Source organism: Ambystoma mexicanum, chromosome 7q (assembly GCF_040938575.1).
Source record: "Ambystoma mexicanum isolate Mex_15411 chromosome 7q, UKY_AmexF1_1, whole genome shotgun sequence".
NCBI lineage: Eukaryota > Metazoa > Chordata > Amphibia > Caudata > Ambystomatidae > Ambystoma > Ambystoma mexicanum.
Genome location: NC_090941.1, coordinates 457297771 through 457311770, shown reverse-complemented (window position 1 = coordinate 457311770; position 14000 = coordinate 457297771). Strand labels below are relative to the sequence as shown.

The window sequence follows — 14000 nt, the reverse complement described above, 5'->3', positions numbered from 1 at the left end:
ACAGGCGGAACAGTGAGTGCGGCGGGATGGGGCTTTAAGTGTTTTCTAATAGGAGGCAGGCATTGTGCGGGGCTCAGCGCCTGGTGCATGGGTCAGGCTGGCAGTGACGAGCCCTGAATGGCCGGGCACTGGCTGCATGGGGCCCCTCTCATTATGCTCCGGTTAGCCCCGAGCGCTCTGTGGAAACTGTTCCACTTTCCCCCCTCTTGAGCTTGTGACAGTGAAATAATGCAGGCGCCGGGGCCTCAGGAGGGATAACCTGACAGCCTATTCTATTTCTTCGGCTAACGAGGGCTTCACGAGGCTTTGATACTGTCTGTCCTTTGAAGTCTCTCCAGGTCTCCCCGTGCCCCTGTTTGGGGGGCGATGGGGGGATCTTTTAGCTGCCTGGGAGCAGCGGCTGAAGCAAGCCCTGCATGTTAAAGCAGCCATGTGGAGAGCCTGTAAAGCACATGCCTTCCCCAGTCACGAGATGTCATGCGAGGAAAATTCTCACTTCACAATACATTCTGTGGAGATCCGTCGTTTCAAACTCAATACGCTCTCAATAACCCGCTCAAGTTGACGCTCCCTAGTTGTAATGATAAACACGATGAGATCACTGGAAAAAAAGACTTTATACAAAATAAACGCTATACTAACTCGTTCATTGTCACGGGAGCACCTGTGCGGCAGCAGGCACAGGGTTCAGGGGCACAGTAAACAAGCACTAAATCTGATTAAATCCGCGACGCGCGTATTGTGCCCGTCCTTGCACGGCAGCCCGCGCCCTTAAAACAAACGCCGAAAGTTAAAGAGGACAAAGAGAAGATTTACTGTTTTTTCTTTTCTTGGTGTCCTCTATAAGCTTCTCCGCTCCAAATGGATTTTCTGGGAGGCACTGAGCCCAGTAACGCGAAGGGGTCTGTGATTGGCTGAGCCGTGCGGTTATTTGCATGTCTGCAAACAAAAAGCACCGGGGAGCTGACAGCGCGGCTCAGAGTCTGGGAGGAAGGCAACAGAGCGGTGAGGGTTTCTAGAGTGGCAGCAAATGACACATTTCTTTTGACAGCAGAAGAGTCGCTTTGTATGGGGCGCCTACCCACATTCACGAGTTGCCGCCTCACTGTGATGAAGTAATCATCAATAGAGAGACTATTCTTTTTTGTCCATCGACAGGGAGAGTTTTACCACCATGACTTTTAAAGCGGGAAAGCGCCGCCTCTGCCCTCTGGGAGTCCTGCTGGCGTTCTCCCTGCTCTCCGCCGGCACCTGTAGGACGGTGCGGTATCGGATCTACGAGGAGGACGAGCCGGGCACTGTCATCGGGACTCTGGCCGAGGAGCTGCCCCTAAACGTGCCGGGGGGGTTCCGGCTGATGAAGCAGTTCAACAGCTCCCTGATCCGCATGCGGGAGAGCGACGGGCAGCTCTCCACCGGGGAGCGCATAGACCGGGAGCAGGTGTGCGGCCAGTCCCCGCACTGCGCCCTGGCCCTGGACGTGGTCAGCTTCGCCAAGGAGCAGTTCCGGCTGCTGCACGTGGAGGTGGAGGTGCGGGACATCAATGACAACGCCCCCCGCTTCCCCCGGCCCCAAATCCCGCTGGAGGTGTCCGAGAGTGCCGCCGTGGGCACCCGGCTGCCCCTGGACATCGCCATCGACGAAGACGTGGGCACCAACTCCATCCAGAGTTACCAGGTCTCCGTCAACAGCCACTTCAGTCTGGAGGTTCAGAGCCGGGCAGACGGGGTGAAGTACGCCGACCTGGTGCTGGTGAAGGAGCTGGACAGGGAGACCCAGGAATCTTTCAACCTGGAGCTGGTGGCCACCGACGGTGGCGGGGTAGCACTTTCTGGAAGCACAGTCATCTCCATTCAAGTGCTGGATGTTAACGATAACAGCCCCAAATTCGACCGGAATGCTTTTACTGTCGATCTAATGGAGGATGCCCCCGTGGGGTCCTTGCTCTTGGACCTAAACGCAGAGGACCCCGATGAAGGGGTAAACGGACAAGTTGTCTATAGTTTTAACCCACAGGTCTCCCCCGAGGTTCGCGAGCTGTTCAAAATAGATGCCAGGACTGGGAGATTAACTCTGGAGGGACAAGTGGACTTTGAAACCAAGCAGACATATGAGTTTGATGTTCAGGCCCAGGATCTTGCTCCCAGTCCACTAGTTGCTAATTGCAAAATAATTGTGCACATCACGGATGTGAATGATAACGCGCCCAGCATCACCATCACCCCCCTGACCTCCATCACCGCCGGGGTGGCGCACATCACCGAGGCCGCCAGCAGGGAGAGCTTCGTAGCCCTGATCAGCACCCTGGACAGCGACTCGGGCCCCAATGGACAGGTGCACTGCTCCCTCTTTGGCCACGAGCACTTCAAGCTGCAGCAGGCCTACGAGGACAGCTACATGATAGTGACCACCAGCGCCCTGGACCGGGAGCGCATCTCCGAGTACAACCTGACCATCGTGGCCGAAGACCTGGGCTCCCCTCCCTTCAAGACCGTGCGCCACTTCACCATCCGGGTGAGCGACGAGAACGACAACCCGCCCTTCTTCTCCAAGCCCGTCTATGAAGTTTCTGTCCTGGAGAACAACGCCCCGGGCTCTTATATCACCACCGTGGTGGCCAGAGACCCCGACCTGGGGCACAATGGAAAGGTGACCTACAGGCTGGTGGACACAGAGGTGATGGGGGCGCCAGTCTCCACCTACGTGTCTGTAGATCCCGCCACTGGCTCTGTGTACTCCCTCCGGACATTTAACTACGAAATCCTAAAACAGTTTGATTTTCGGATCCAGGCCAGCGACGGAGGCTCCCCGGAGCTGTCCAGCAGTGCCCTCATCAAGGTGAGGGTGCTGGACCAGAATGACAACGCCCCGGTCATCACGCAGCCCCACGTGTCCAATGGATCCGCTGAAGTGGAGGTGTCCGCAAGGGCCTCCCCGGGGTCACCAGTGACCCACATCAGGGCCAGGGACCCCGACGAGGGGGTCAACGCCGCCCTCTCCTTCAGCATGAGTCAGGAGCACCGGGACACGTTCACCATCAACAAGGTCACCGGGGAGATGTACGTCCGCGGGGACCTGAGCCACCAGCTGGGGCGGCTCTACCGAGTCCTGGTCAGTGTCAGCGACAGCGGGAGGCCGCCCCTGGTCACCACGGTCACCGTCAACATCCTGGTGACCGACACGGCCCCCTCAGCCAGCCACGAGTCCGCGGGGCCCTGGGAGGAGGAGAGCTTCCACTGGGACGTCCCCCTGATAGTCATCATCGTCCTTGCGGGAAGCTGCACCCTGCTCCTGGCGTCCATCATCGCCATCGCCACCACCTGCAGGAAGCACCGCAAGGACCCCCAGGCCCAGAAAGAGCTCCCCGGCCAGCGGGACCTGTCAGACGCTGAGAGCGGGGAGCAGGAGGGGGACAGCTTCATCCCCGGCCAGAGGGACGGCGTCTTCGAAGTCCCGTCCTTTCTGCCGCACCAGTCCCCGTTCAAAGACAAGGAGCCCCCGGCGTGCGACGAGGCGTCCAGCGTGGAGGAGAACGGGGAGGCCGGCTCCTGCCTGTACGAAGCCAAGACCATGCTGCACAGGACCAACACCGCGGTAAGACCTACAGTTAGTTTGGATGGTCACGGAATAATTGTGTCATTAAGTTCTATATCCTCGGGAGTAAGGCTCGATCTGAGGGGAGAGTTGGTCCATGTGTATCTTCACTACAGATGTCGCTCCACATGCCTCATGGCTCTCTATCAGCACAGAGAGCCAACCCAAGTAGGATACTATGCCCCAAACCCCCCGCCACTTCCACACACGATGCTAAACACAGACATACGCACGCACACTTGTTTGAAGCACTTGTTTTCCAGCGGCAGTTTTTTTCTTCTTTTTCTTAAATTCGCGTTGGCGGCGCTTGCTAAACGCATCGCCCGAAGGCTGCCATCTATCACACTCACTGTCCAATTACCCTCATTTGTCAAGGCGTCCCCAGCAGCACCATCCGCGCGCTCCTCTCCCCCCGACTCGCCCAGCCCCCGCCCCGTCCCAGTAGACCCAACCTCAAAGAGTGTGTTATAAGGCAGGCTGCACCACCACGAGCCTAAATGCGCGCGCAGGTACCATTGTCACCAGTCCGTGCCGTTCCCGGTTGCGCCCCTCTCTCATTCGCCACCTTTCCTCTATCCGCGCCCTTCCTTGGCGCTCCTCCTCGCGTCCGCTCGCTTGCACTTTTCCCAGCCGTGCCTCATCGCGCCCCGCGCGCATTTCGCACCCTGCCGCTCGCGCACTGGTTCTAACTCTCCCAGTCAGCTACGGTTCCAGGTGCGCTCAGAATAAAGGGCGCATGGCCTCAGTGTCATGCAAACAGCGCCTATTTTTCAATCACTTCGTGATTCTTTAATAGGCACTGCTTGTACGACACTGAGCTGGGGGCAAGGCGCCCTTTTCCAGAACTACAGGGGGCTCCGTTCTGTTGTTTTGGCTGAACGCCACGCAGAGCTGAGCCCCCTGTTGTTATGCTTGTTTGGTGGGCGGTGGCGCGCACACATCTCGCACAGGGTGCTGGCAGACCTGGGGCAGCCACTGATCGCCGTTTGCTTCTCCAGGGGGCATCAGTTGTCATTTGGCAAACGCCTGTGTGTGGAGTGAGCGCTTTAAACAGTGCGCGGCTGCCCGATAGTGTTCAAAGGCATTATAGATCTTGTAAGACTCCACATCGCGCTTTGGTGTCACTAGTTCAAACACCACACGTTTCGTTTTTCTCTCTCAAGTATTATTTAAAAGTTACATATTTCTGCACTTGTACATTTGGGGCACAATTGACAGAAGCGTTTCTTGATGGCAAACCCCCCCATTGGATAACGCTCTGCGAATAAGGGCTTTGGTCTGGTGCTTGATAAACAAAACACATTTAATTCAGATTCCAGGGCTGGCTTAAGAGGGGTTCTCCTGACATCATAAAACCACCAGGTCCAAAATAGTGAACTATTCGGAAGGGAGATTTGCCGGGAGGGCAGGCAAAGGCCGCTTTGTTGGGAATGTCTAAACTGAAGCGGGCCTCCACTCGAGTGGCCACAGGGCCCGTCTTTCCGACAGAACAGGCCATTCGTGAGTACTTATATTAGCACTCCGGGCTCCCAGGACCTAGGTCTCAAGCTCAAATGGCGCCTTTGTTTACTGTGGTCGCCTCAACCTTGAATTGAATGGGTGTAGCCGGGTGCATGAAACCGCATGGAGGGCGATCAGGGCAGCGTTTTAGGCCCATGCAAACACCGAAATAAACATTACATGTAAGTATTACAAAATCACGAATTCAGAAAAAGGCGCGCTTTGTGAACACTTCTAGGATCTAGACGTGAGCCATATGTCCTGGCATTTTACACTACGTTGGATGCGCGGGTGGGTGGGCAGATGGGTGAATGTGAGAGGAAAGGATTGAAGCGCCGATGGGTAGATGGATGGGTGGGTGGACGGGTCGATGGATGGATGAGTGAATGAATATGTTAGTGAATGGAAGAATGAGGGTGAATGGCAGAATTCATGAGTGGAGGGATGAATGGGTTGGTATGTGGTGATTGGTATATGGTGATCGATCAATTGACCATTAAGCACTATTGTTTGGAGCTATGTGTGAAAGAATGGATGGAGCTATTGAAACTCAGTGGATGCACTGCTGGGGTGTGGCTGGAGGCATATCTCGGCGTGGGTGGATTGCCAGGTGGCCGAGTGCATGGGTTAGAGAGAGAGAGAGAGTCCCAAGGATTTGCGGTATTGTGAGTGGACGTTCTGAAGAGTGAACGCATGCATGGGCGAATGAACGAGTGGGTGCATGAGTTGTTGAAGTAGCAGGAGGGCAGAAGAATCAATGAACAGATTCGTGGACGGATGTGGGGATTAGGACACATTTGTGGCCAATGGTTTGGAGGGTTAGTGTGAGTTGCATTAGTTTTTGTTGGATGAGCTAATGGATGAATGCATGGATGGGCAGATGTTTTTTTTTTATAGGTGAGGAACTTGGGTGGGCGGAAGAGCATAAGGGTGCCTTTTGAATTTATATGTGATTGTGATAGACTCATAGCTCAACTCTCTCTCTCTCTCTCTCTCTCTCTCTCTCTCTCTCTCTCTCTCTCTTCTATCTATGTAATCTATCTATCTATCTATCTATCTATCTATCTATCTATCTATCTATCTAATCGATCTATATATGTATTTATCTAATCTATCTATCTATCTATCTATCTATCTATCTATCTATCTATCTATCTATCTATCTATCTATCTAATCGATCTATATATGTATTTATCTAATCTATCTATCTATCCATCCATCCATCCATCCATCCATCCATCCATCCATCCATCCATCCATCCATCCATCCATCTTTCTTTCTGTTATCTATGGTCATCATTTATTTCCATGTTGTGTCACTACCTATTTCTCATCTCCTTCATGCCCTCGGTGGGCTTCGCCTCTATGAGCTAGCTTAGAAAATGTCCTTGTGCGAGAGCGAGCTGGACTTGTGTGCTGTGGAAAAGCCACGCAATGGGTACGGAGCCTTTCACATGTCTCCTTTGGGGCAAGAATCCCTTGTCTTGGTAGATGAGCGTAACCCAACCCGTGCATGATCATGTCCAGCAGTCCTCGATGCGGACATCCCCTGCACTCGAAGTACTTTCCCAAGGAAGGCATGAAGACGAAATAACCGGCCTTCAATGTTAGGGTGTTCTATGGACCAGACACCCCAGCTGCACTACTTTTCATCGTTGAAAGACACATATGTATTTATGCTGCAGGAGATGCTATTTACAGGGGGTACTTGGTTTTCAGCTACCGATGCACACATGCCATTGCCAGCCTTGTCCCCCCTTACCGCCCTGCTAAGAGCAGCACGGTTAACATACCAAGCGCCGGGGACTGATAGAGACGAGAGAGGAGGCTTACTGAAGCATTGCACAGTGGCACAATCCCATTGAAAAGAGGGTCCCTCTAACCTGCACGAGTCCCACTTGCAAGTCTGAGTAAAAGCAGCACTGCTACCTTTTCTCAGTAGGTACACAGGAGGGTGATACTTGATTTAGACCTCTGTGCACGCTGGATAACCACATTGCGGTTTAGTGTGTTCTATGTCCTTTTACACAGAGGCACATATTTGATGGGCATGTGCGGAAAAGTTGAGAACCACATTGTGGTGCATGTTGTGTACACACACACACACACCTCCCTGCCACACACTGTGGTGTCGGTTGCTTGTGCTGGTAACTAGTGCTATTGCAGGTATGCATGCACCCCGCCCGTGCAGCAGAGCTAGATGTTTGGTTTTACGGGCCGCCATGGCTCTCCTTTGTGGCACTCTACTGGTTCTATTCTATGCATCTGCCTTATTCTACTGCTAGTCTTGACATGCACAAGAAGGTAGATTGTGCGCATATCAGTGTAGAGGCCCTTTATCTGAATTATGCGCCTGCATGTTAGTTTCTCACATCAAGGTGGTATGTGCATATCCACGAGGCTCACAATTCTGGTCGTATGTGCATGTATAGAAAGCCACGTTTAGAGTGATGTCTGCATATATTCAGAGAGCGAGATAGTGGTTGTGTTTTCGGATGTTCGTAGACACCCAATATTGTTTTGATTATGTACAGAGACACGCATTACGCAGGGGTGCACATGCACATAGAAACACACACTGTGTGTTTATATACAGAGACCGTGAAGCTAGTTGTGTGTGCATATCTACAGTTGCACATGTGTTGTTTGAGTGTGTCTACTTGTACAGATATCTGCATTATGGTGGCACCTTGTTTGCTCATAGCTCGTGCTTACACGCTTACACGTGTGGTCTTCTTTCATTATATATGTCATGTTTTGCTAAGCTTTACAATTGCTGGTGTATGGCTTCTGGTTGGATTAGAAGGGATGGAGGAACTGTAACAGTAAACAAGAGAAAGGCTTATGATGTTTGAGACCGTACATATTTATAGACACTCACAATGTGCACCTGTCCAGAGAGGCACACAATTCACTGCATGCATGTTAGCCACAATATGTCCGTGTCTGATATATTGTCAGACACCCACATTATGGGGGTATGTGTGTGTACACAGAATAGTATTACGAGGTATGAAAAGCCATCCAGTTTGTATGGACTGTGAGTGACAATTGAGATGACAGACGACTCAATGTGCTGTTTGAGGGGGACGGGGATGTGAGAATGCATGTGAGTGGGGGAATGCTGAGTGTTAGCGTGTGCGTGGGTAACCAGGGCCTAATGATGGTAAGGGTATGGATATATACACGGTGTTTGGTGGAGGTGAGAGCGTGGATGGGTGTGTGAGAGTGGATGATTAATACAATGCAAATGAGCTAGATTGGATGAATGATTCTGTGTGTGCATGCTTGAGTGCTGCTGAGTGATGATGAGCGTGTGGTTCCATTAGTACGGTTGGCCAATGAAGAAAGGATGGGCGACCTGGGCTGATTACTTGTGGGGAAGTGACCAGCCGAAGGGGCTGAGGGATGCATGCGCCTAGATGGATGGTGGAGTTGTGTGATGGCAAAGGATGGGTGAATGAGGGTATTTGTCTCAAGGAATGAATGCAGAGAAGTGAGGAAGCTAAGTGATGAGTGAGCAAACAATTGAAAGCTGAAAAATAGGGGTTGGCAACATGATATTTGGGGGCGAAGAGTGTTGATAAATAATAATGTCACTTTTTGGGTGCTTAGCAACAAGTTCGGAAACCTGATGGGGGAGAACGCATAACTGTTTCGAGTCAGGGGTGGTAGAAACCAGCACATGGCATCAAAGGCCATGCCAATGTGCCGCTCTGGTCTCACATAGAAAGCAGCCTCAGGGCAGCCCGTCTTCCCTTCCGATAGTCCCTGGCTTCTCCAGTGTGTGCCTCAGAGCAGGGAGAGTCAGTATGTCCTTCTAGTAAAGTCTGATTATATGCTAAAGAGATACCCCTGGAATTGTTGGTGTGAATATCGGGTTGCGATAAGTCCAAGAGCATATCCGAGGACACACGTGCTCCTTGGGTACGTCAGCAGACACAGTGGCCATAGTTCTTGCTAAAGTCCCTTCCTTTCTGCTGATGGCGGCATTGTCCGTGTACACGTTCAGTGGAGTAATGCTCTGATGTATCTTTGTTGTACTTTACGTTGTTTCTAAGCCCTTTTCCACAAGATCGGACTCTAAAATTCGTTGTCCATTGCTGTGCACTCACAGCAGCGAGCATTCACAATGATGGTTCACTGTTGAGACGTCTAAGCAAGGCGCAATCACTTTGCCCCTGCTGCCTCTTATTCAAAGACAGGAGTCCTCATTCCTAGGGTCACAGCCAATCTGTGGGAAGGGATGGAAAGGGGAATGCTGCAGTGCCAGCCACCTCTGTCTTCTCTGGACACCCCCTTCTTCCGTGTACCTCATAGGTCTTTTCAGACCAGTGGAAGTGAAGGAAGTCTCGTGCCTCAACACTGACTCTTACTGCCATCTACTGTCTTCCGCCAGTCTGTTCAGAGCAGCTGAAGCAGGGCACCCCAACCACACTCGGAAGCAGCTCCTTCGCTGTCAAGTACTGATCACCTCTGGATCCTTCCTAGGACACACTTGTTCTGCCTTTCTCTCCTTAACCTCCATCCCCCATAGCCTTCTAATTTTAGCCATAATATCGTACCCTCCAAATTGTATCCATATTGTTGTGTAGAGTAACTGTATTCCCTTATTGCAGGGTGCTTCATTGCTTCGATCTTGGTTCCTGCTACATGAAACCTAGTACATACATGCATACATACATTCAATTACATTGTCAGTGCCTATCATGGCGCTGCTCCTGCAGACACAGTCAGGGCAGTACTGCAGTCCACAGAATCTATGCCACCGAGATGCTGACACGCACAGCTATGCGCCACGGAACCGTGTGTGCTGGGAGGAATGGGGTGGGATAAGCGAGAGAGGTGTGGCAGAAGGGCAGTATACCAGATGCATTAGGTGTTTTTGAGGCATTTGCTAAAGAGGGCAGTGTTGGGAGACAGCATTTGCCATAAGCCTGTGGTGGGCAGAGTGAAGTAGAGCCTTAGGGGGATGGGAAAGCCATGAGTTTTTGTGGTAATGGTATATATGGACCTACCTTGACACTTCTCGTTAGCGCTGCTCTCTTGGTCTGTACTCGCGTCCTAGGATGTAGGAAAGGACACAGAGCGTGCAATATTAAATGTACTATTGTAGAAAGGTATTTATCAACAAAGGGGCATTACTACCCTCATAGACAGCTTGACCTCCGCTACAGTTCTCTATGATGTGACTCAGAACCTCTTGTGGAAATGGATGCCATCTGTTGACCCCTGCTCAACTACAATTGTTTCTATGGTTACAGCGTGCATTATACCTTGTCTTGTCTTTCATGAAACTGTCTTCCTCAATAATCCTGGTATATTGTTTATGTTGCAGTCTTATGCCCCTTCTCTTCATTATGGAAAAGAAGTCGCGCCTCCAGTGGCTGTGTGGAAAGGGAATTCTTTCAACACCATCTCCACACGAGAAGCTGACATTTTCAGTGGAAAAGACAGCGGCAAAGGGGACAGCGACTTCAATGACAGCGACTCTGACATAAATGGGGATGCCCTGAAGAAGGACATCATCACCCGCATGCAGACTGGTAAGGAGCTGCAGCATCTTCTGCTGCCACGCCACATTACCTGTTGTGGGTTATTTCAAGCCGAGTGAATGCTCAGTTCACTATACGCTGAGGTCCATTTACTGCAATACCAGTACAGCCCATTTTCAGTTCTCTGGGATGCATGAAGGCTGGGCTGGGTGTGTTGACCCACAGATTAATCAAATCAGATTAATCAAATCCACTCAGGTTTTCAGACTCACCAAAGCAATGTGCACATAACCTCCCCTGAATTTAATTATATGTACATTTGTCTCATACATATCCTCTTTTTAATATCCTGATAATAATCGATTTGCATTTCTGTCTATTTGGCGCATTAAGAAGCCGAAACCTAGAAGGCGTAATGTGCTTAGCTTCTATGACATATATGAAGACTGCTAAGTATGGCTTAAGTATGGATTCAGGGGATGGAAATGCAAACAAATTGCTTTCATTTCAGCAGAGCCATGTCTCAGGGTAGCTGATCCGCTGTATTGTTACACTGTGTGATAAGTACTGATCCGAATGCTGATCTGATAATCCCTGGCGCTTGCTGTGCAATGAACTCACTATATCCTTGCCTGATTTGTAGGTTTATGGGCGTGTACGAATGAGTGCAAGATACTGGGGCACTCCGACCGCTGCTGGAGTCCTACATGCGACAGGTCTTCCAGCCCTCACTCCACCGCCATCGCACCGGGGAAGCGCTCCGTATCGACCTACTGCAAAAGCACCTCGCTTCCCAGGGACCCCCACCGCAGGGACAATTACTACCAGGTGGGGCAACAGCCACCAGTGAATATCCCCAAAACGATGGGGCTACAGAGCGTCTATGAGAAAGTGCTTCCGGGAGAATATGAGAACAGGACGATCACTCTGCTATCACCTCCTCGGCCTGCAAGACTCGCCAACCTCCAAGACATCCCGGTTCCCCTATATGAGTCCTCGGGTTCTGCGCGGTACCTGCCCTCATTGACTGGAAGCGCCGAAAGCAATGAACTATGAGCAAACATCTCCCAGCATAAAGTTAGGCGAGCTAATTGTGGATTTATGAATACACATGTATGTATGTATGTATGTATGTACATATTTATGATATGCGATCATGTGCCTTACAATGACTCTTGGCAAAGAGCTTCCTAACGTCATGTCAGTGTTGTTTGTTAATTGCAAACCAAAACTGTTTGTACCCTATGTAATTTTTATGAAATGTGCAGTATTTATTTGTTTTTTTTAGGTGCTCTTGCAAATTCTATTCACACAGTTCACACATGACTTCGCATTTTTTTGCAGTGTAAACATGCATGTGATGTGTAATATATTTGTATAGGATGAAAATTGTATTATATTTTTTATATCAAAGTATAGAGAGCCAGATATATTGCCAAAGGACCAGTCTGATAAATACCCATGCATCATCAACACCGCATACATCACGGAAGGCCATTGTTGGAAGTTTCACAGTTGGAGATTTTTTAAATATTCTGTAAGCAAAAACTTGTTTTCCAAGTTTGAATTATTTTCTTGAGCCTATGGTTCAATTCACTCTAAATGTTATTTAATTGCATAGAATTTCTAAACATTGTCTCACAGATTAAACAAAGTTTATTAAAAGATGTGTGACCTGTCTCCATTTGTGGTGTGCTTTCTTCATAGGTTTTACAATAAGTGAAAAAGCAACAGATGGGTCAGAATGTGTATAAGAGTGCACTAAGTTTTTCCCACTGTGATTGTTATATTTTACCATAAGCAAAGGCTAGACGCGTTTCTCCTCAACTTGCTGCCTGCGGCGACACAGTTTTTGAGGTAACAGGTGCTTTAAAAAAAACATCAAGTATAGGAAGAGGTGGCGTTCCAGATGTGGCCTTCCAAGTAATTTGGCAGGCGGTGGCCTAGTCCTGGACATTGACGGCCATGGCTTGTGTAGTTTAGTGGTTAAAAATGACAGATGCATATCATGAATGAAGTGTTGTTTGTCATAACTGATCAATCATAGGGCCTAAGTCGGTTTGTGGTTGCAGGGATGTATGCAGCAAATATCTAGCTCCGTTTCAACGAGGCCCTCTACAGGGAAGACGTCAGGTTATTAATGAAGTAATCATTCATAGAGATAATGTCTCGGGAGGATAGCTCAGGGGCAAAGTGCTCAGTTTAGAAGCAAGATGACACAGGTTCGATCCCTGGGTCCGTGCTAAAAAAAAACTCTGGGTATTAAGCCCGTTATGAATGACCTATCATAGCACAAGTAGCTTGATGGTTGAGGTGGGCAAGGAAGTGCTGACAGAGGGGGAGAGTGCAAGAGTAACATCTCCGGGAATGTGGGCTCAGGTGCTAGTATCAAGGGGCAATGGTGTGTTCTGTGAACATGTGTTTTCAGTTGAGGTGTTTGTCTGACAGGGAATTGGATGTTGTTCCACAGTCGATGGACTGTGCACAGATGGAGAAGGACTGCTTGGCAGTCTTTTCCTGGTTTACCATCCCATGATGTCATGGCTCTGTGTGTTGTGTTTGTTGTTTGTCATTGACATGAAGATGGTGCAACCATGCATGTGGTCTTGAAAGTGATCTGGTACTGCAGGGAAGACTTTTTTGGTGATTGGTCATATATCTTATATCCTTTAATGAGTTGACCTGCTGTGCCTATGAGGATTTTAAGTGAAGTTGGGAGGAGACAACCATTAACGATTTTGATTCAGATAAGATGATGATCCATTTTTCTTTGCTGCTAAAGCTGCTGCCATCAAGTCTTCATTTCCTTTGCACTGTGGGTATTGATTGAAGGTTGTTGTGCACAGTATGATGAATACCATGGATTCTGTTTTGGAGGTTAATTGGCAGAGGACTCCATTTCTCGATTTGAGTTTCTCTTCTGCTGCGGCTCGGGAGGGTGAATAAGACCTTTCCTGGATTCAGTGTCATGTATGAGGTTGACACCAAACTTAGGAGCAGGGTGAGGCAATGTTTGAGTTGGTCTTTGTCATTGATTGATTTGACCTCCAGGTACATTTGAGAAGAGGAAATGTGTGAATCCTTCATGGGGATTTGGAAACAGCACGCATTTATCTGCCTCACTGGCTGTACCAGGGTGTAGATGGCAAAGTGTGGGTACACTTTCAATTGAAGTGACCTTTTTACTCAATAAAAGGTACTGTGACAAACCCATGAAATGGCATGAAGTACATTCTCTACCTACACGAACTACGTAGTTACGTACAATTATGTAACATACAGTAGTCTTGTAGAGTGCACCTAAGCAATTTTGGTTAGAGAAGGGGCTGTGGTATTAGATGCTTAGAGGCGAAGGCAGCAGCTTCTGATGAGTGCTCTTCAAAAAGGAACTAAGTTCTACATTGCTGTA

The 14000-nt window shown here is 49.6% G+C and overlaps 1 protein-coding gene across 1 annotated transcript; it reads left to right on the top strand.

Moving 5' to 3' along the window:
- Positions 1-1031: 1031 nt before the first annotated feature.
- LOC138528331 (protocadherin-8-like) lies at positions 1032-11787 on the top strand. Its single transcript, XM_069639860.1, has 3 exons — positions 1032-3595; positions 10435-10642; positions 11235-11787. The coding sequence occupies exons 1-3, from the start codon at positions 1175-1177 to the stop codon at positions 11645-11647; spliced, it is 3042 nt and encodes a 1013-aa protein (XP_069495961.1). The 5' UTR covers positions 1032-1174; the 3' UTR covers positions 11648-11787.
- Positions 11788-14000: the final 2213 nt, after the last annotated feature.

Bases quoted from the DNA above. Each gene is read 5' to 3' on its own strand.
- LOC138528331 (XM_069639860.1), top strand. From the start codon at position 1,175: ATGACTTTTAAAGCGGGAAAGCGCCGCCTCTGCCCTCTGGGAGTCCTG. The intron at 3,596-10,434 runs GTAAGACCTACA...TTTATGTTGCAG, and splicing joins TGCACAGGACCAACACCGCG to TCTTATGCCCCTTCTCTTCA. The intron at 10,643-11,234 runs GTAAGGAGCTGC...CCTGATTTGTAG, and splicing joins CATCACCCGCATGCAGACTG to GTTTATGGGCGTGTACGAAT.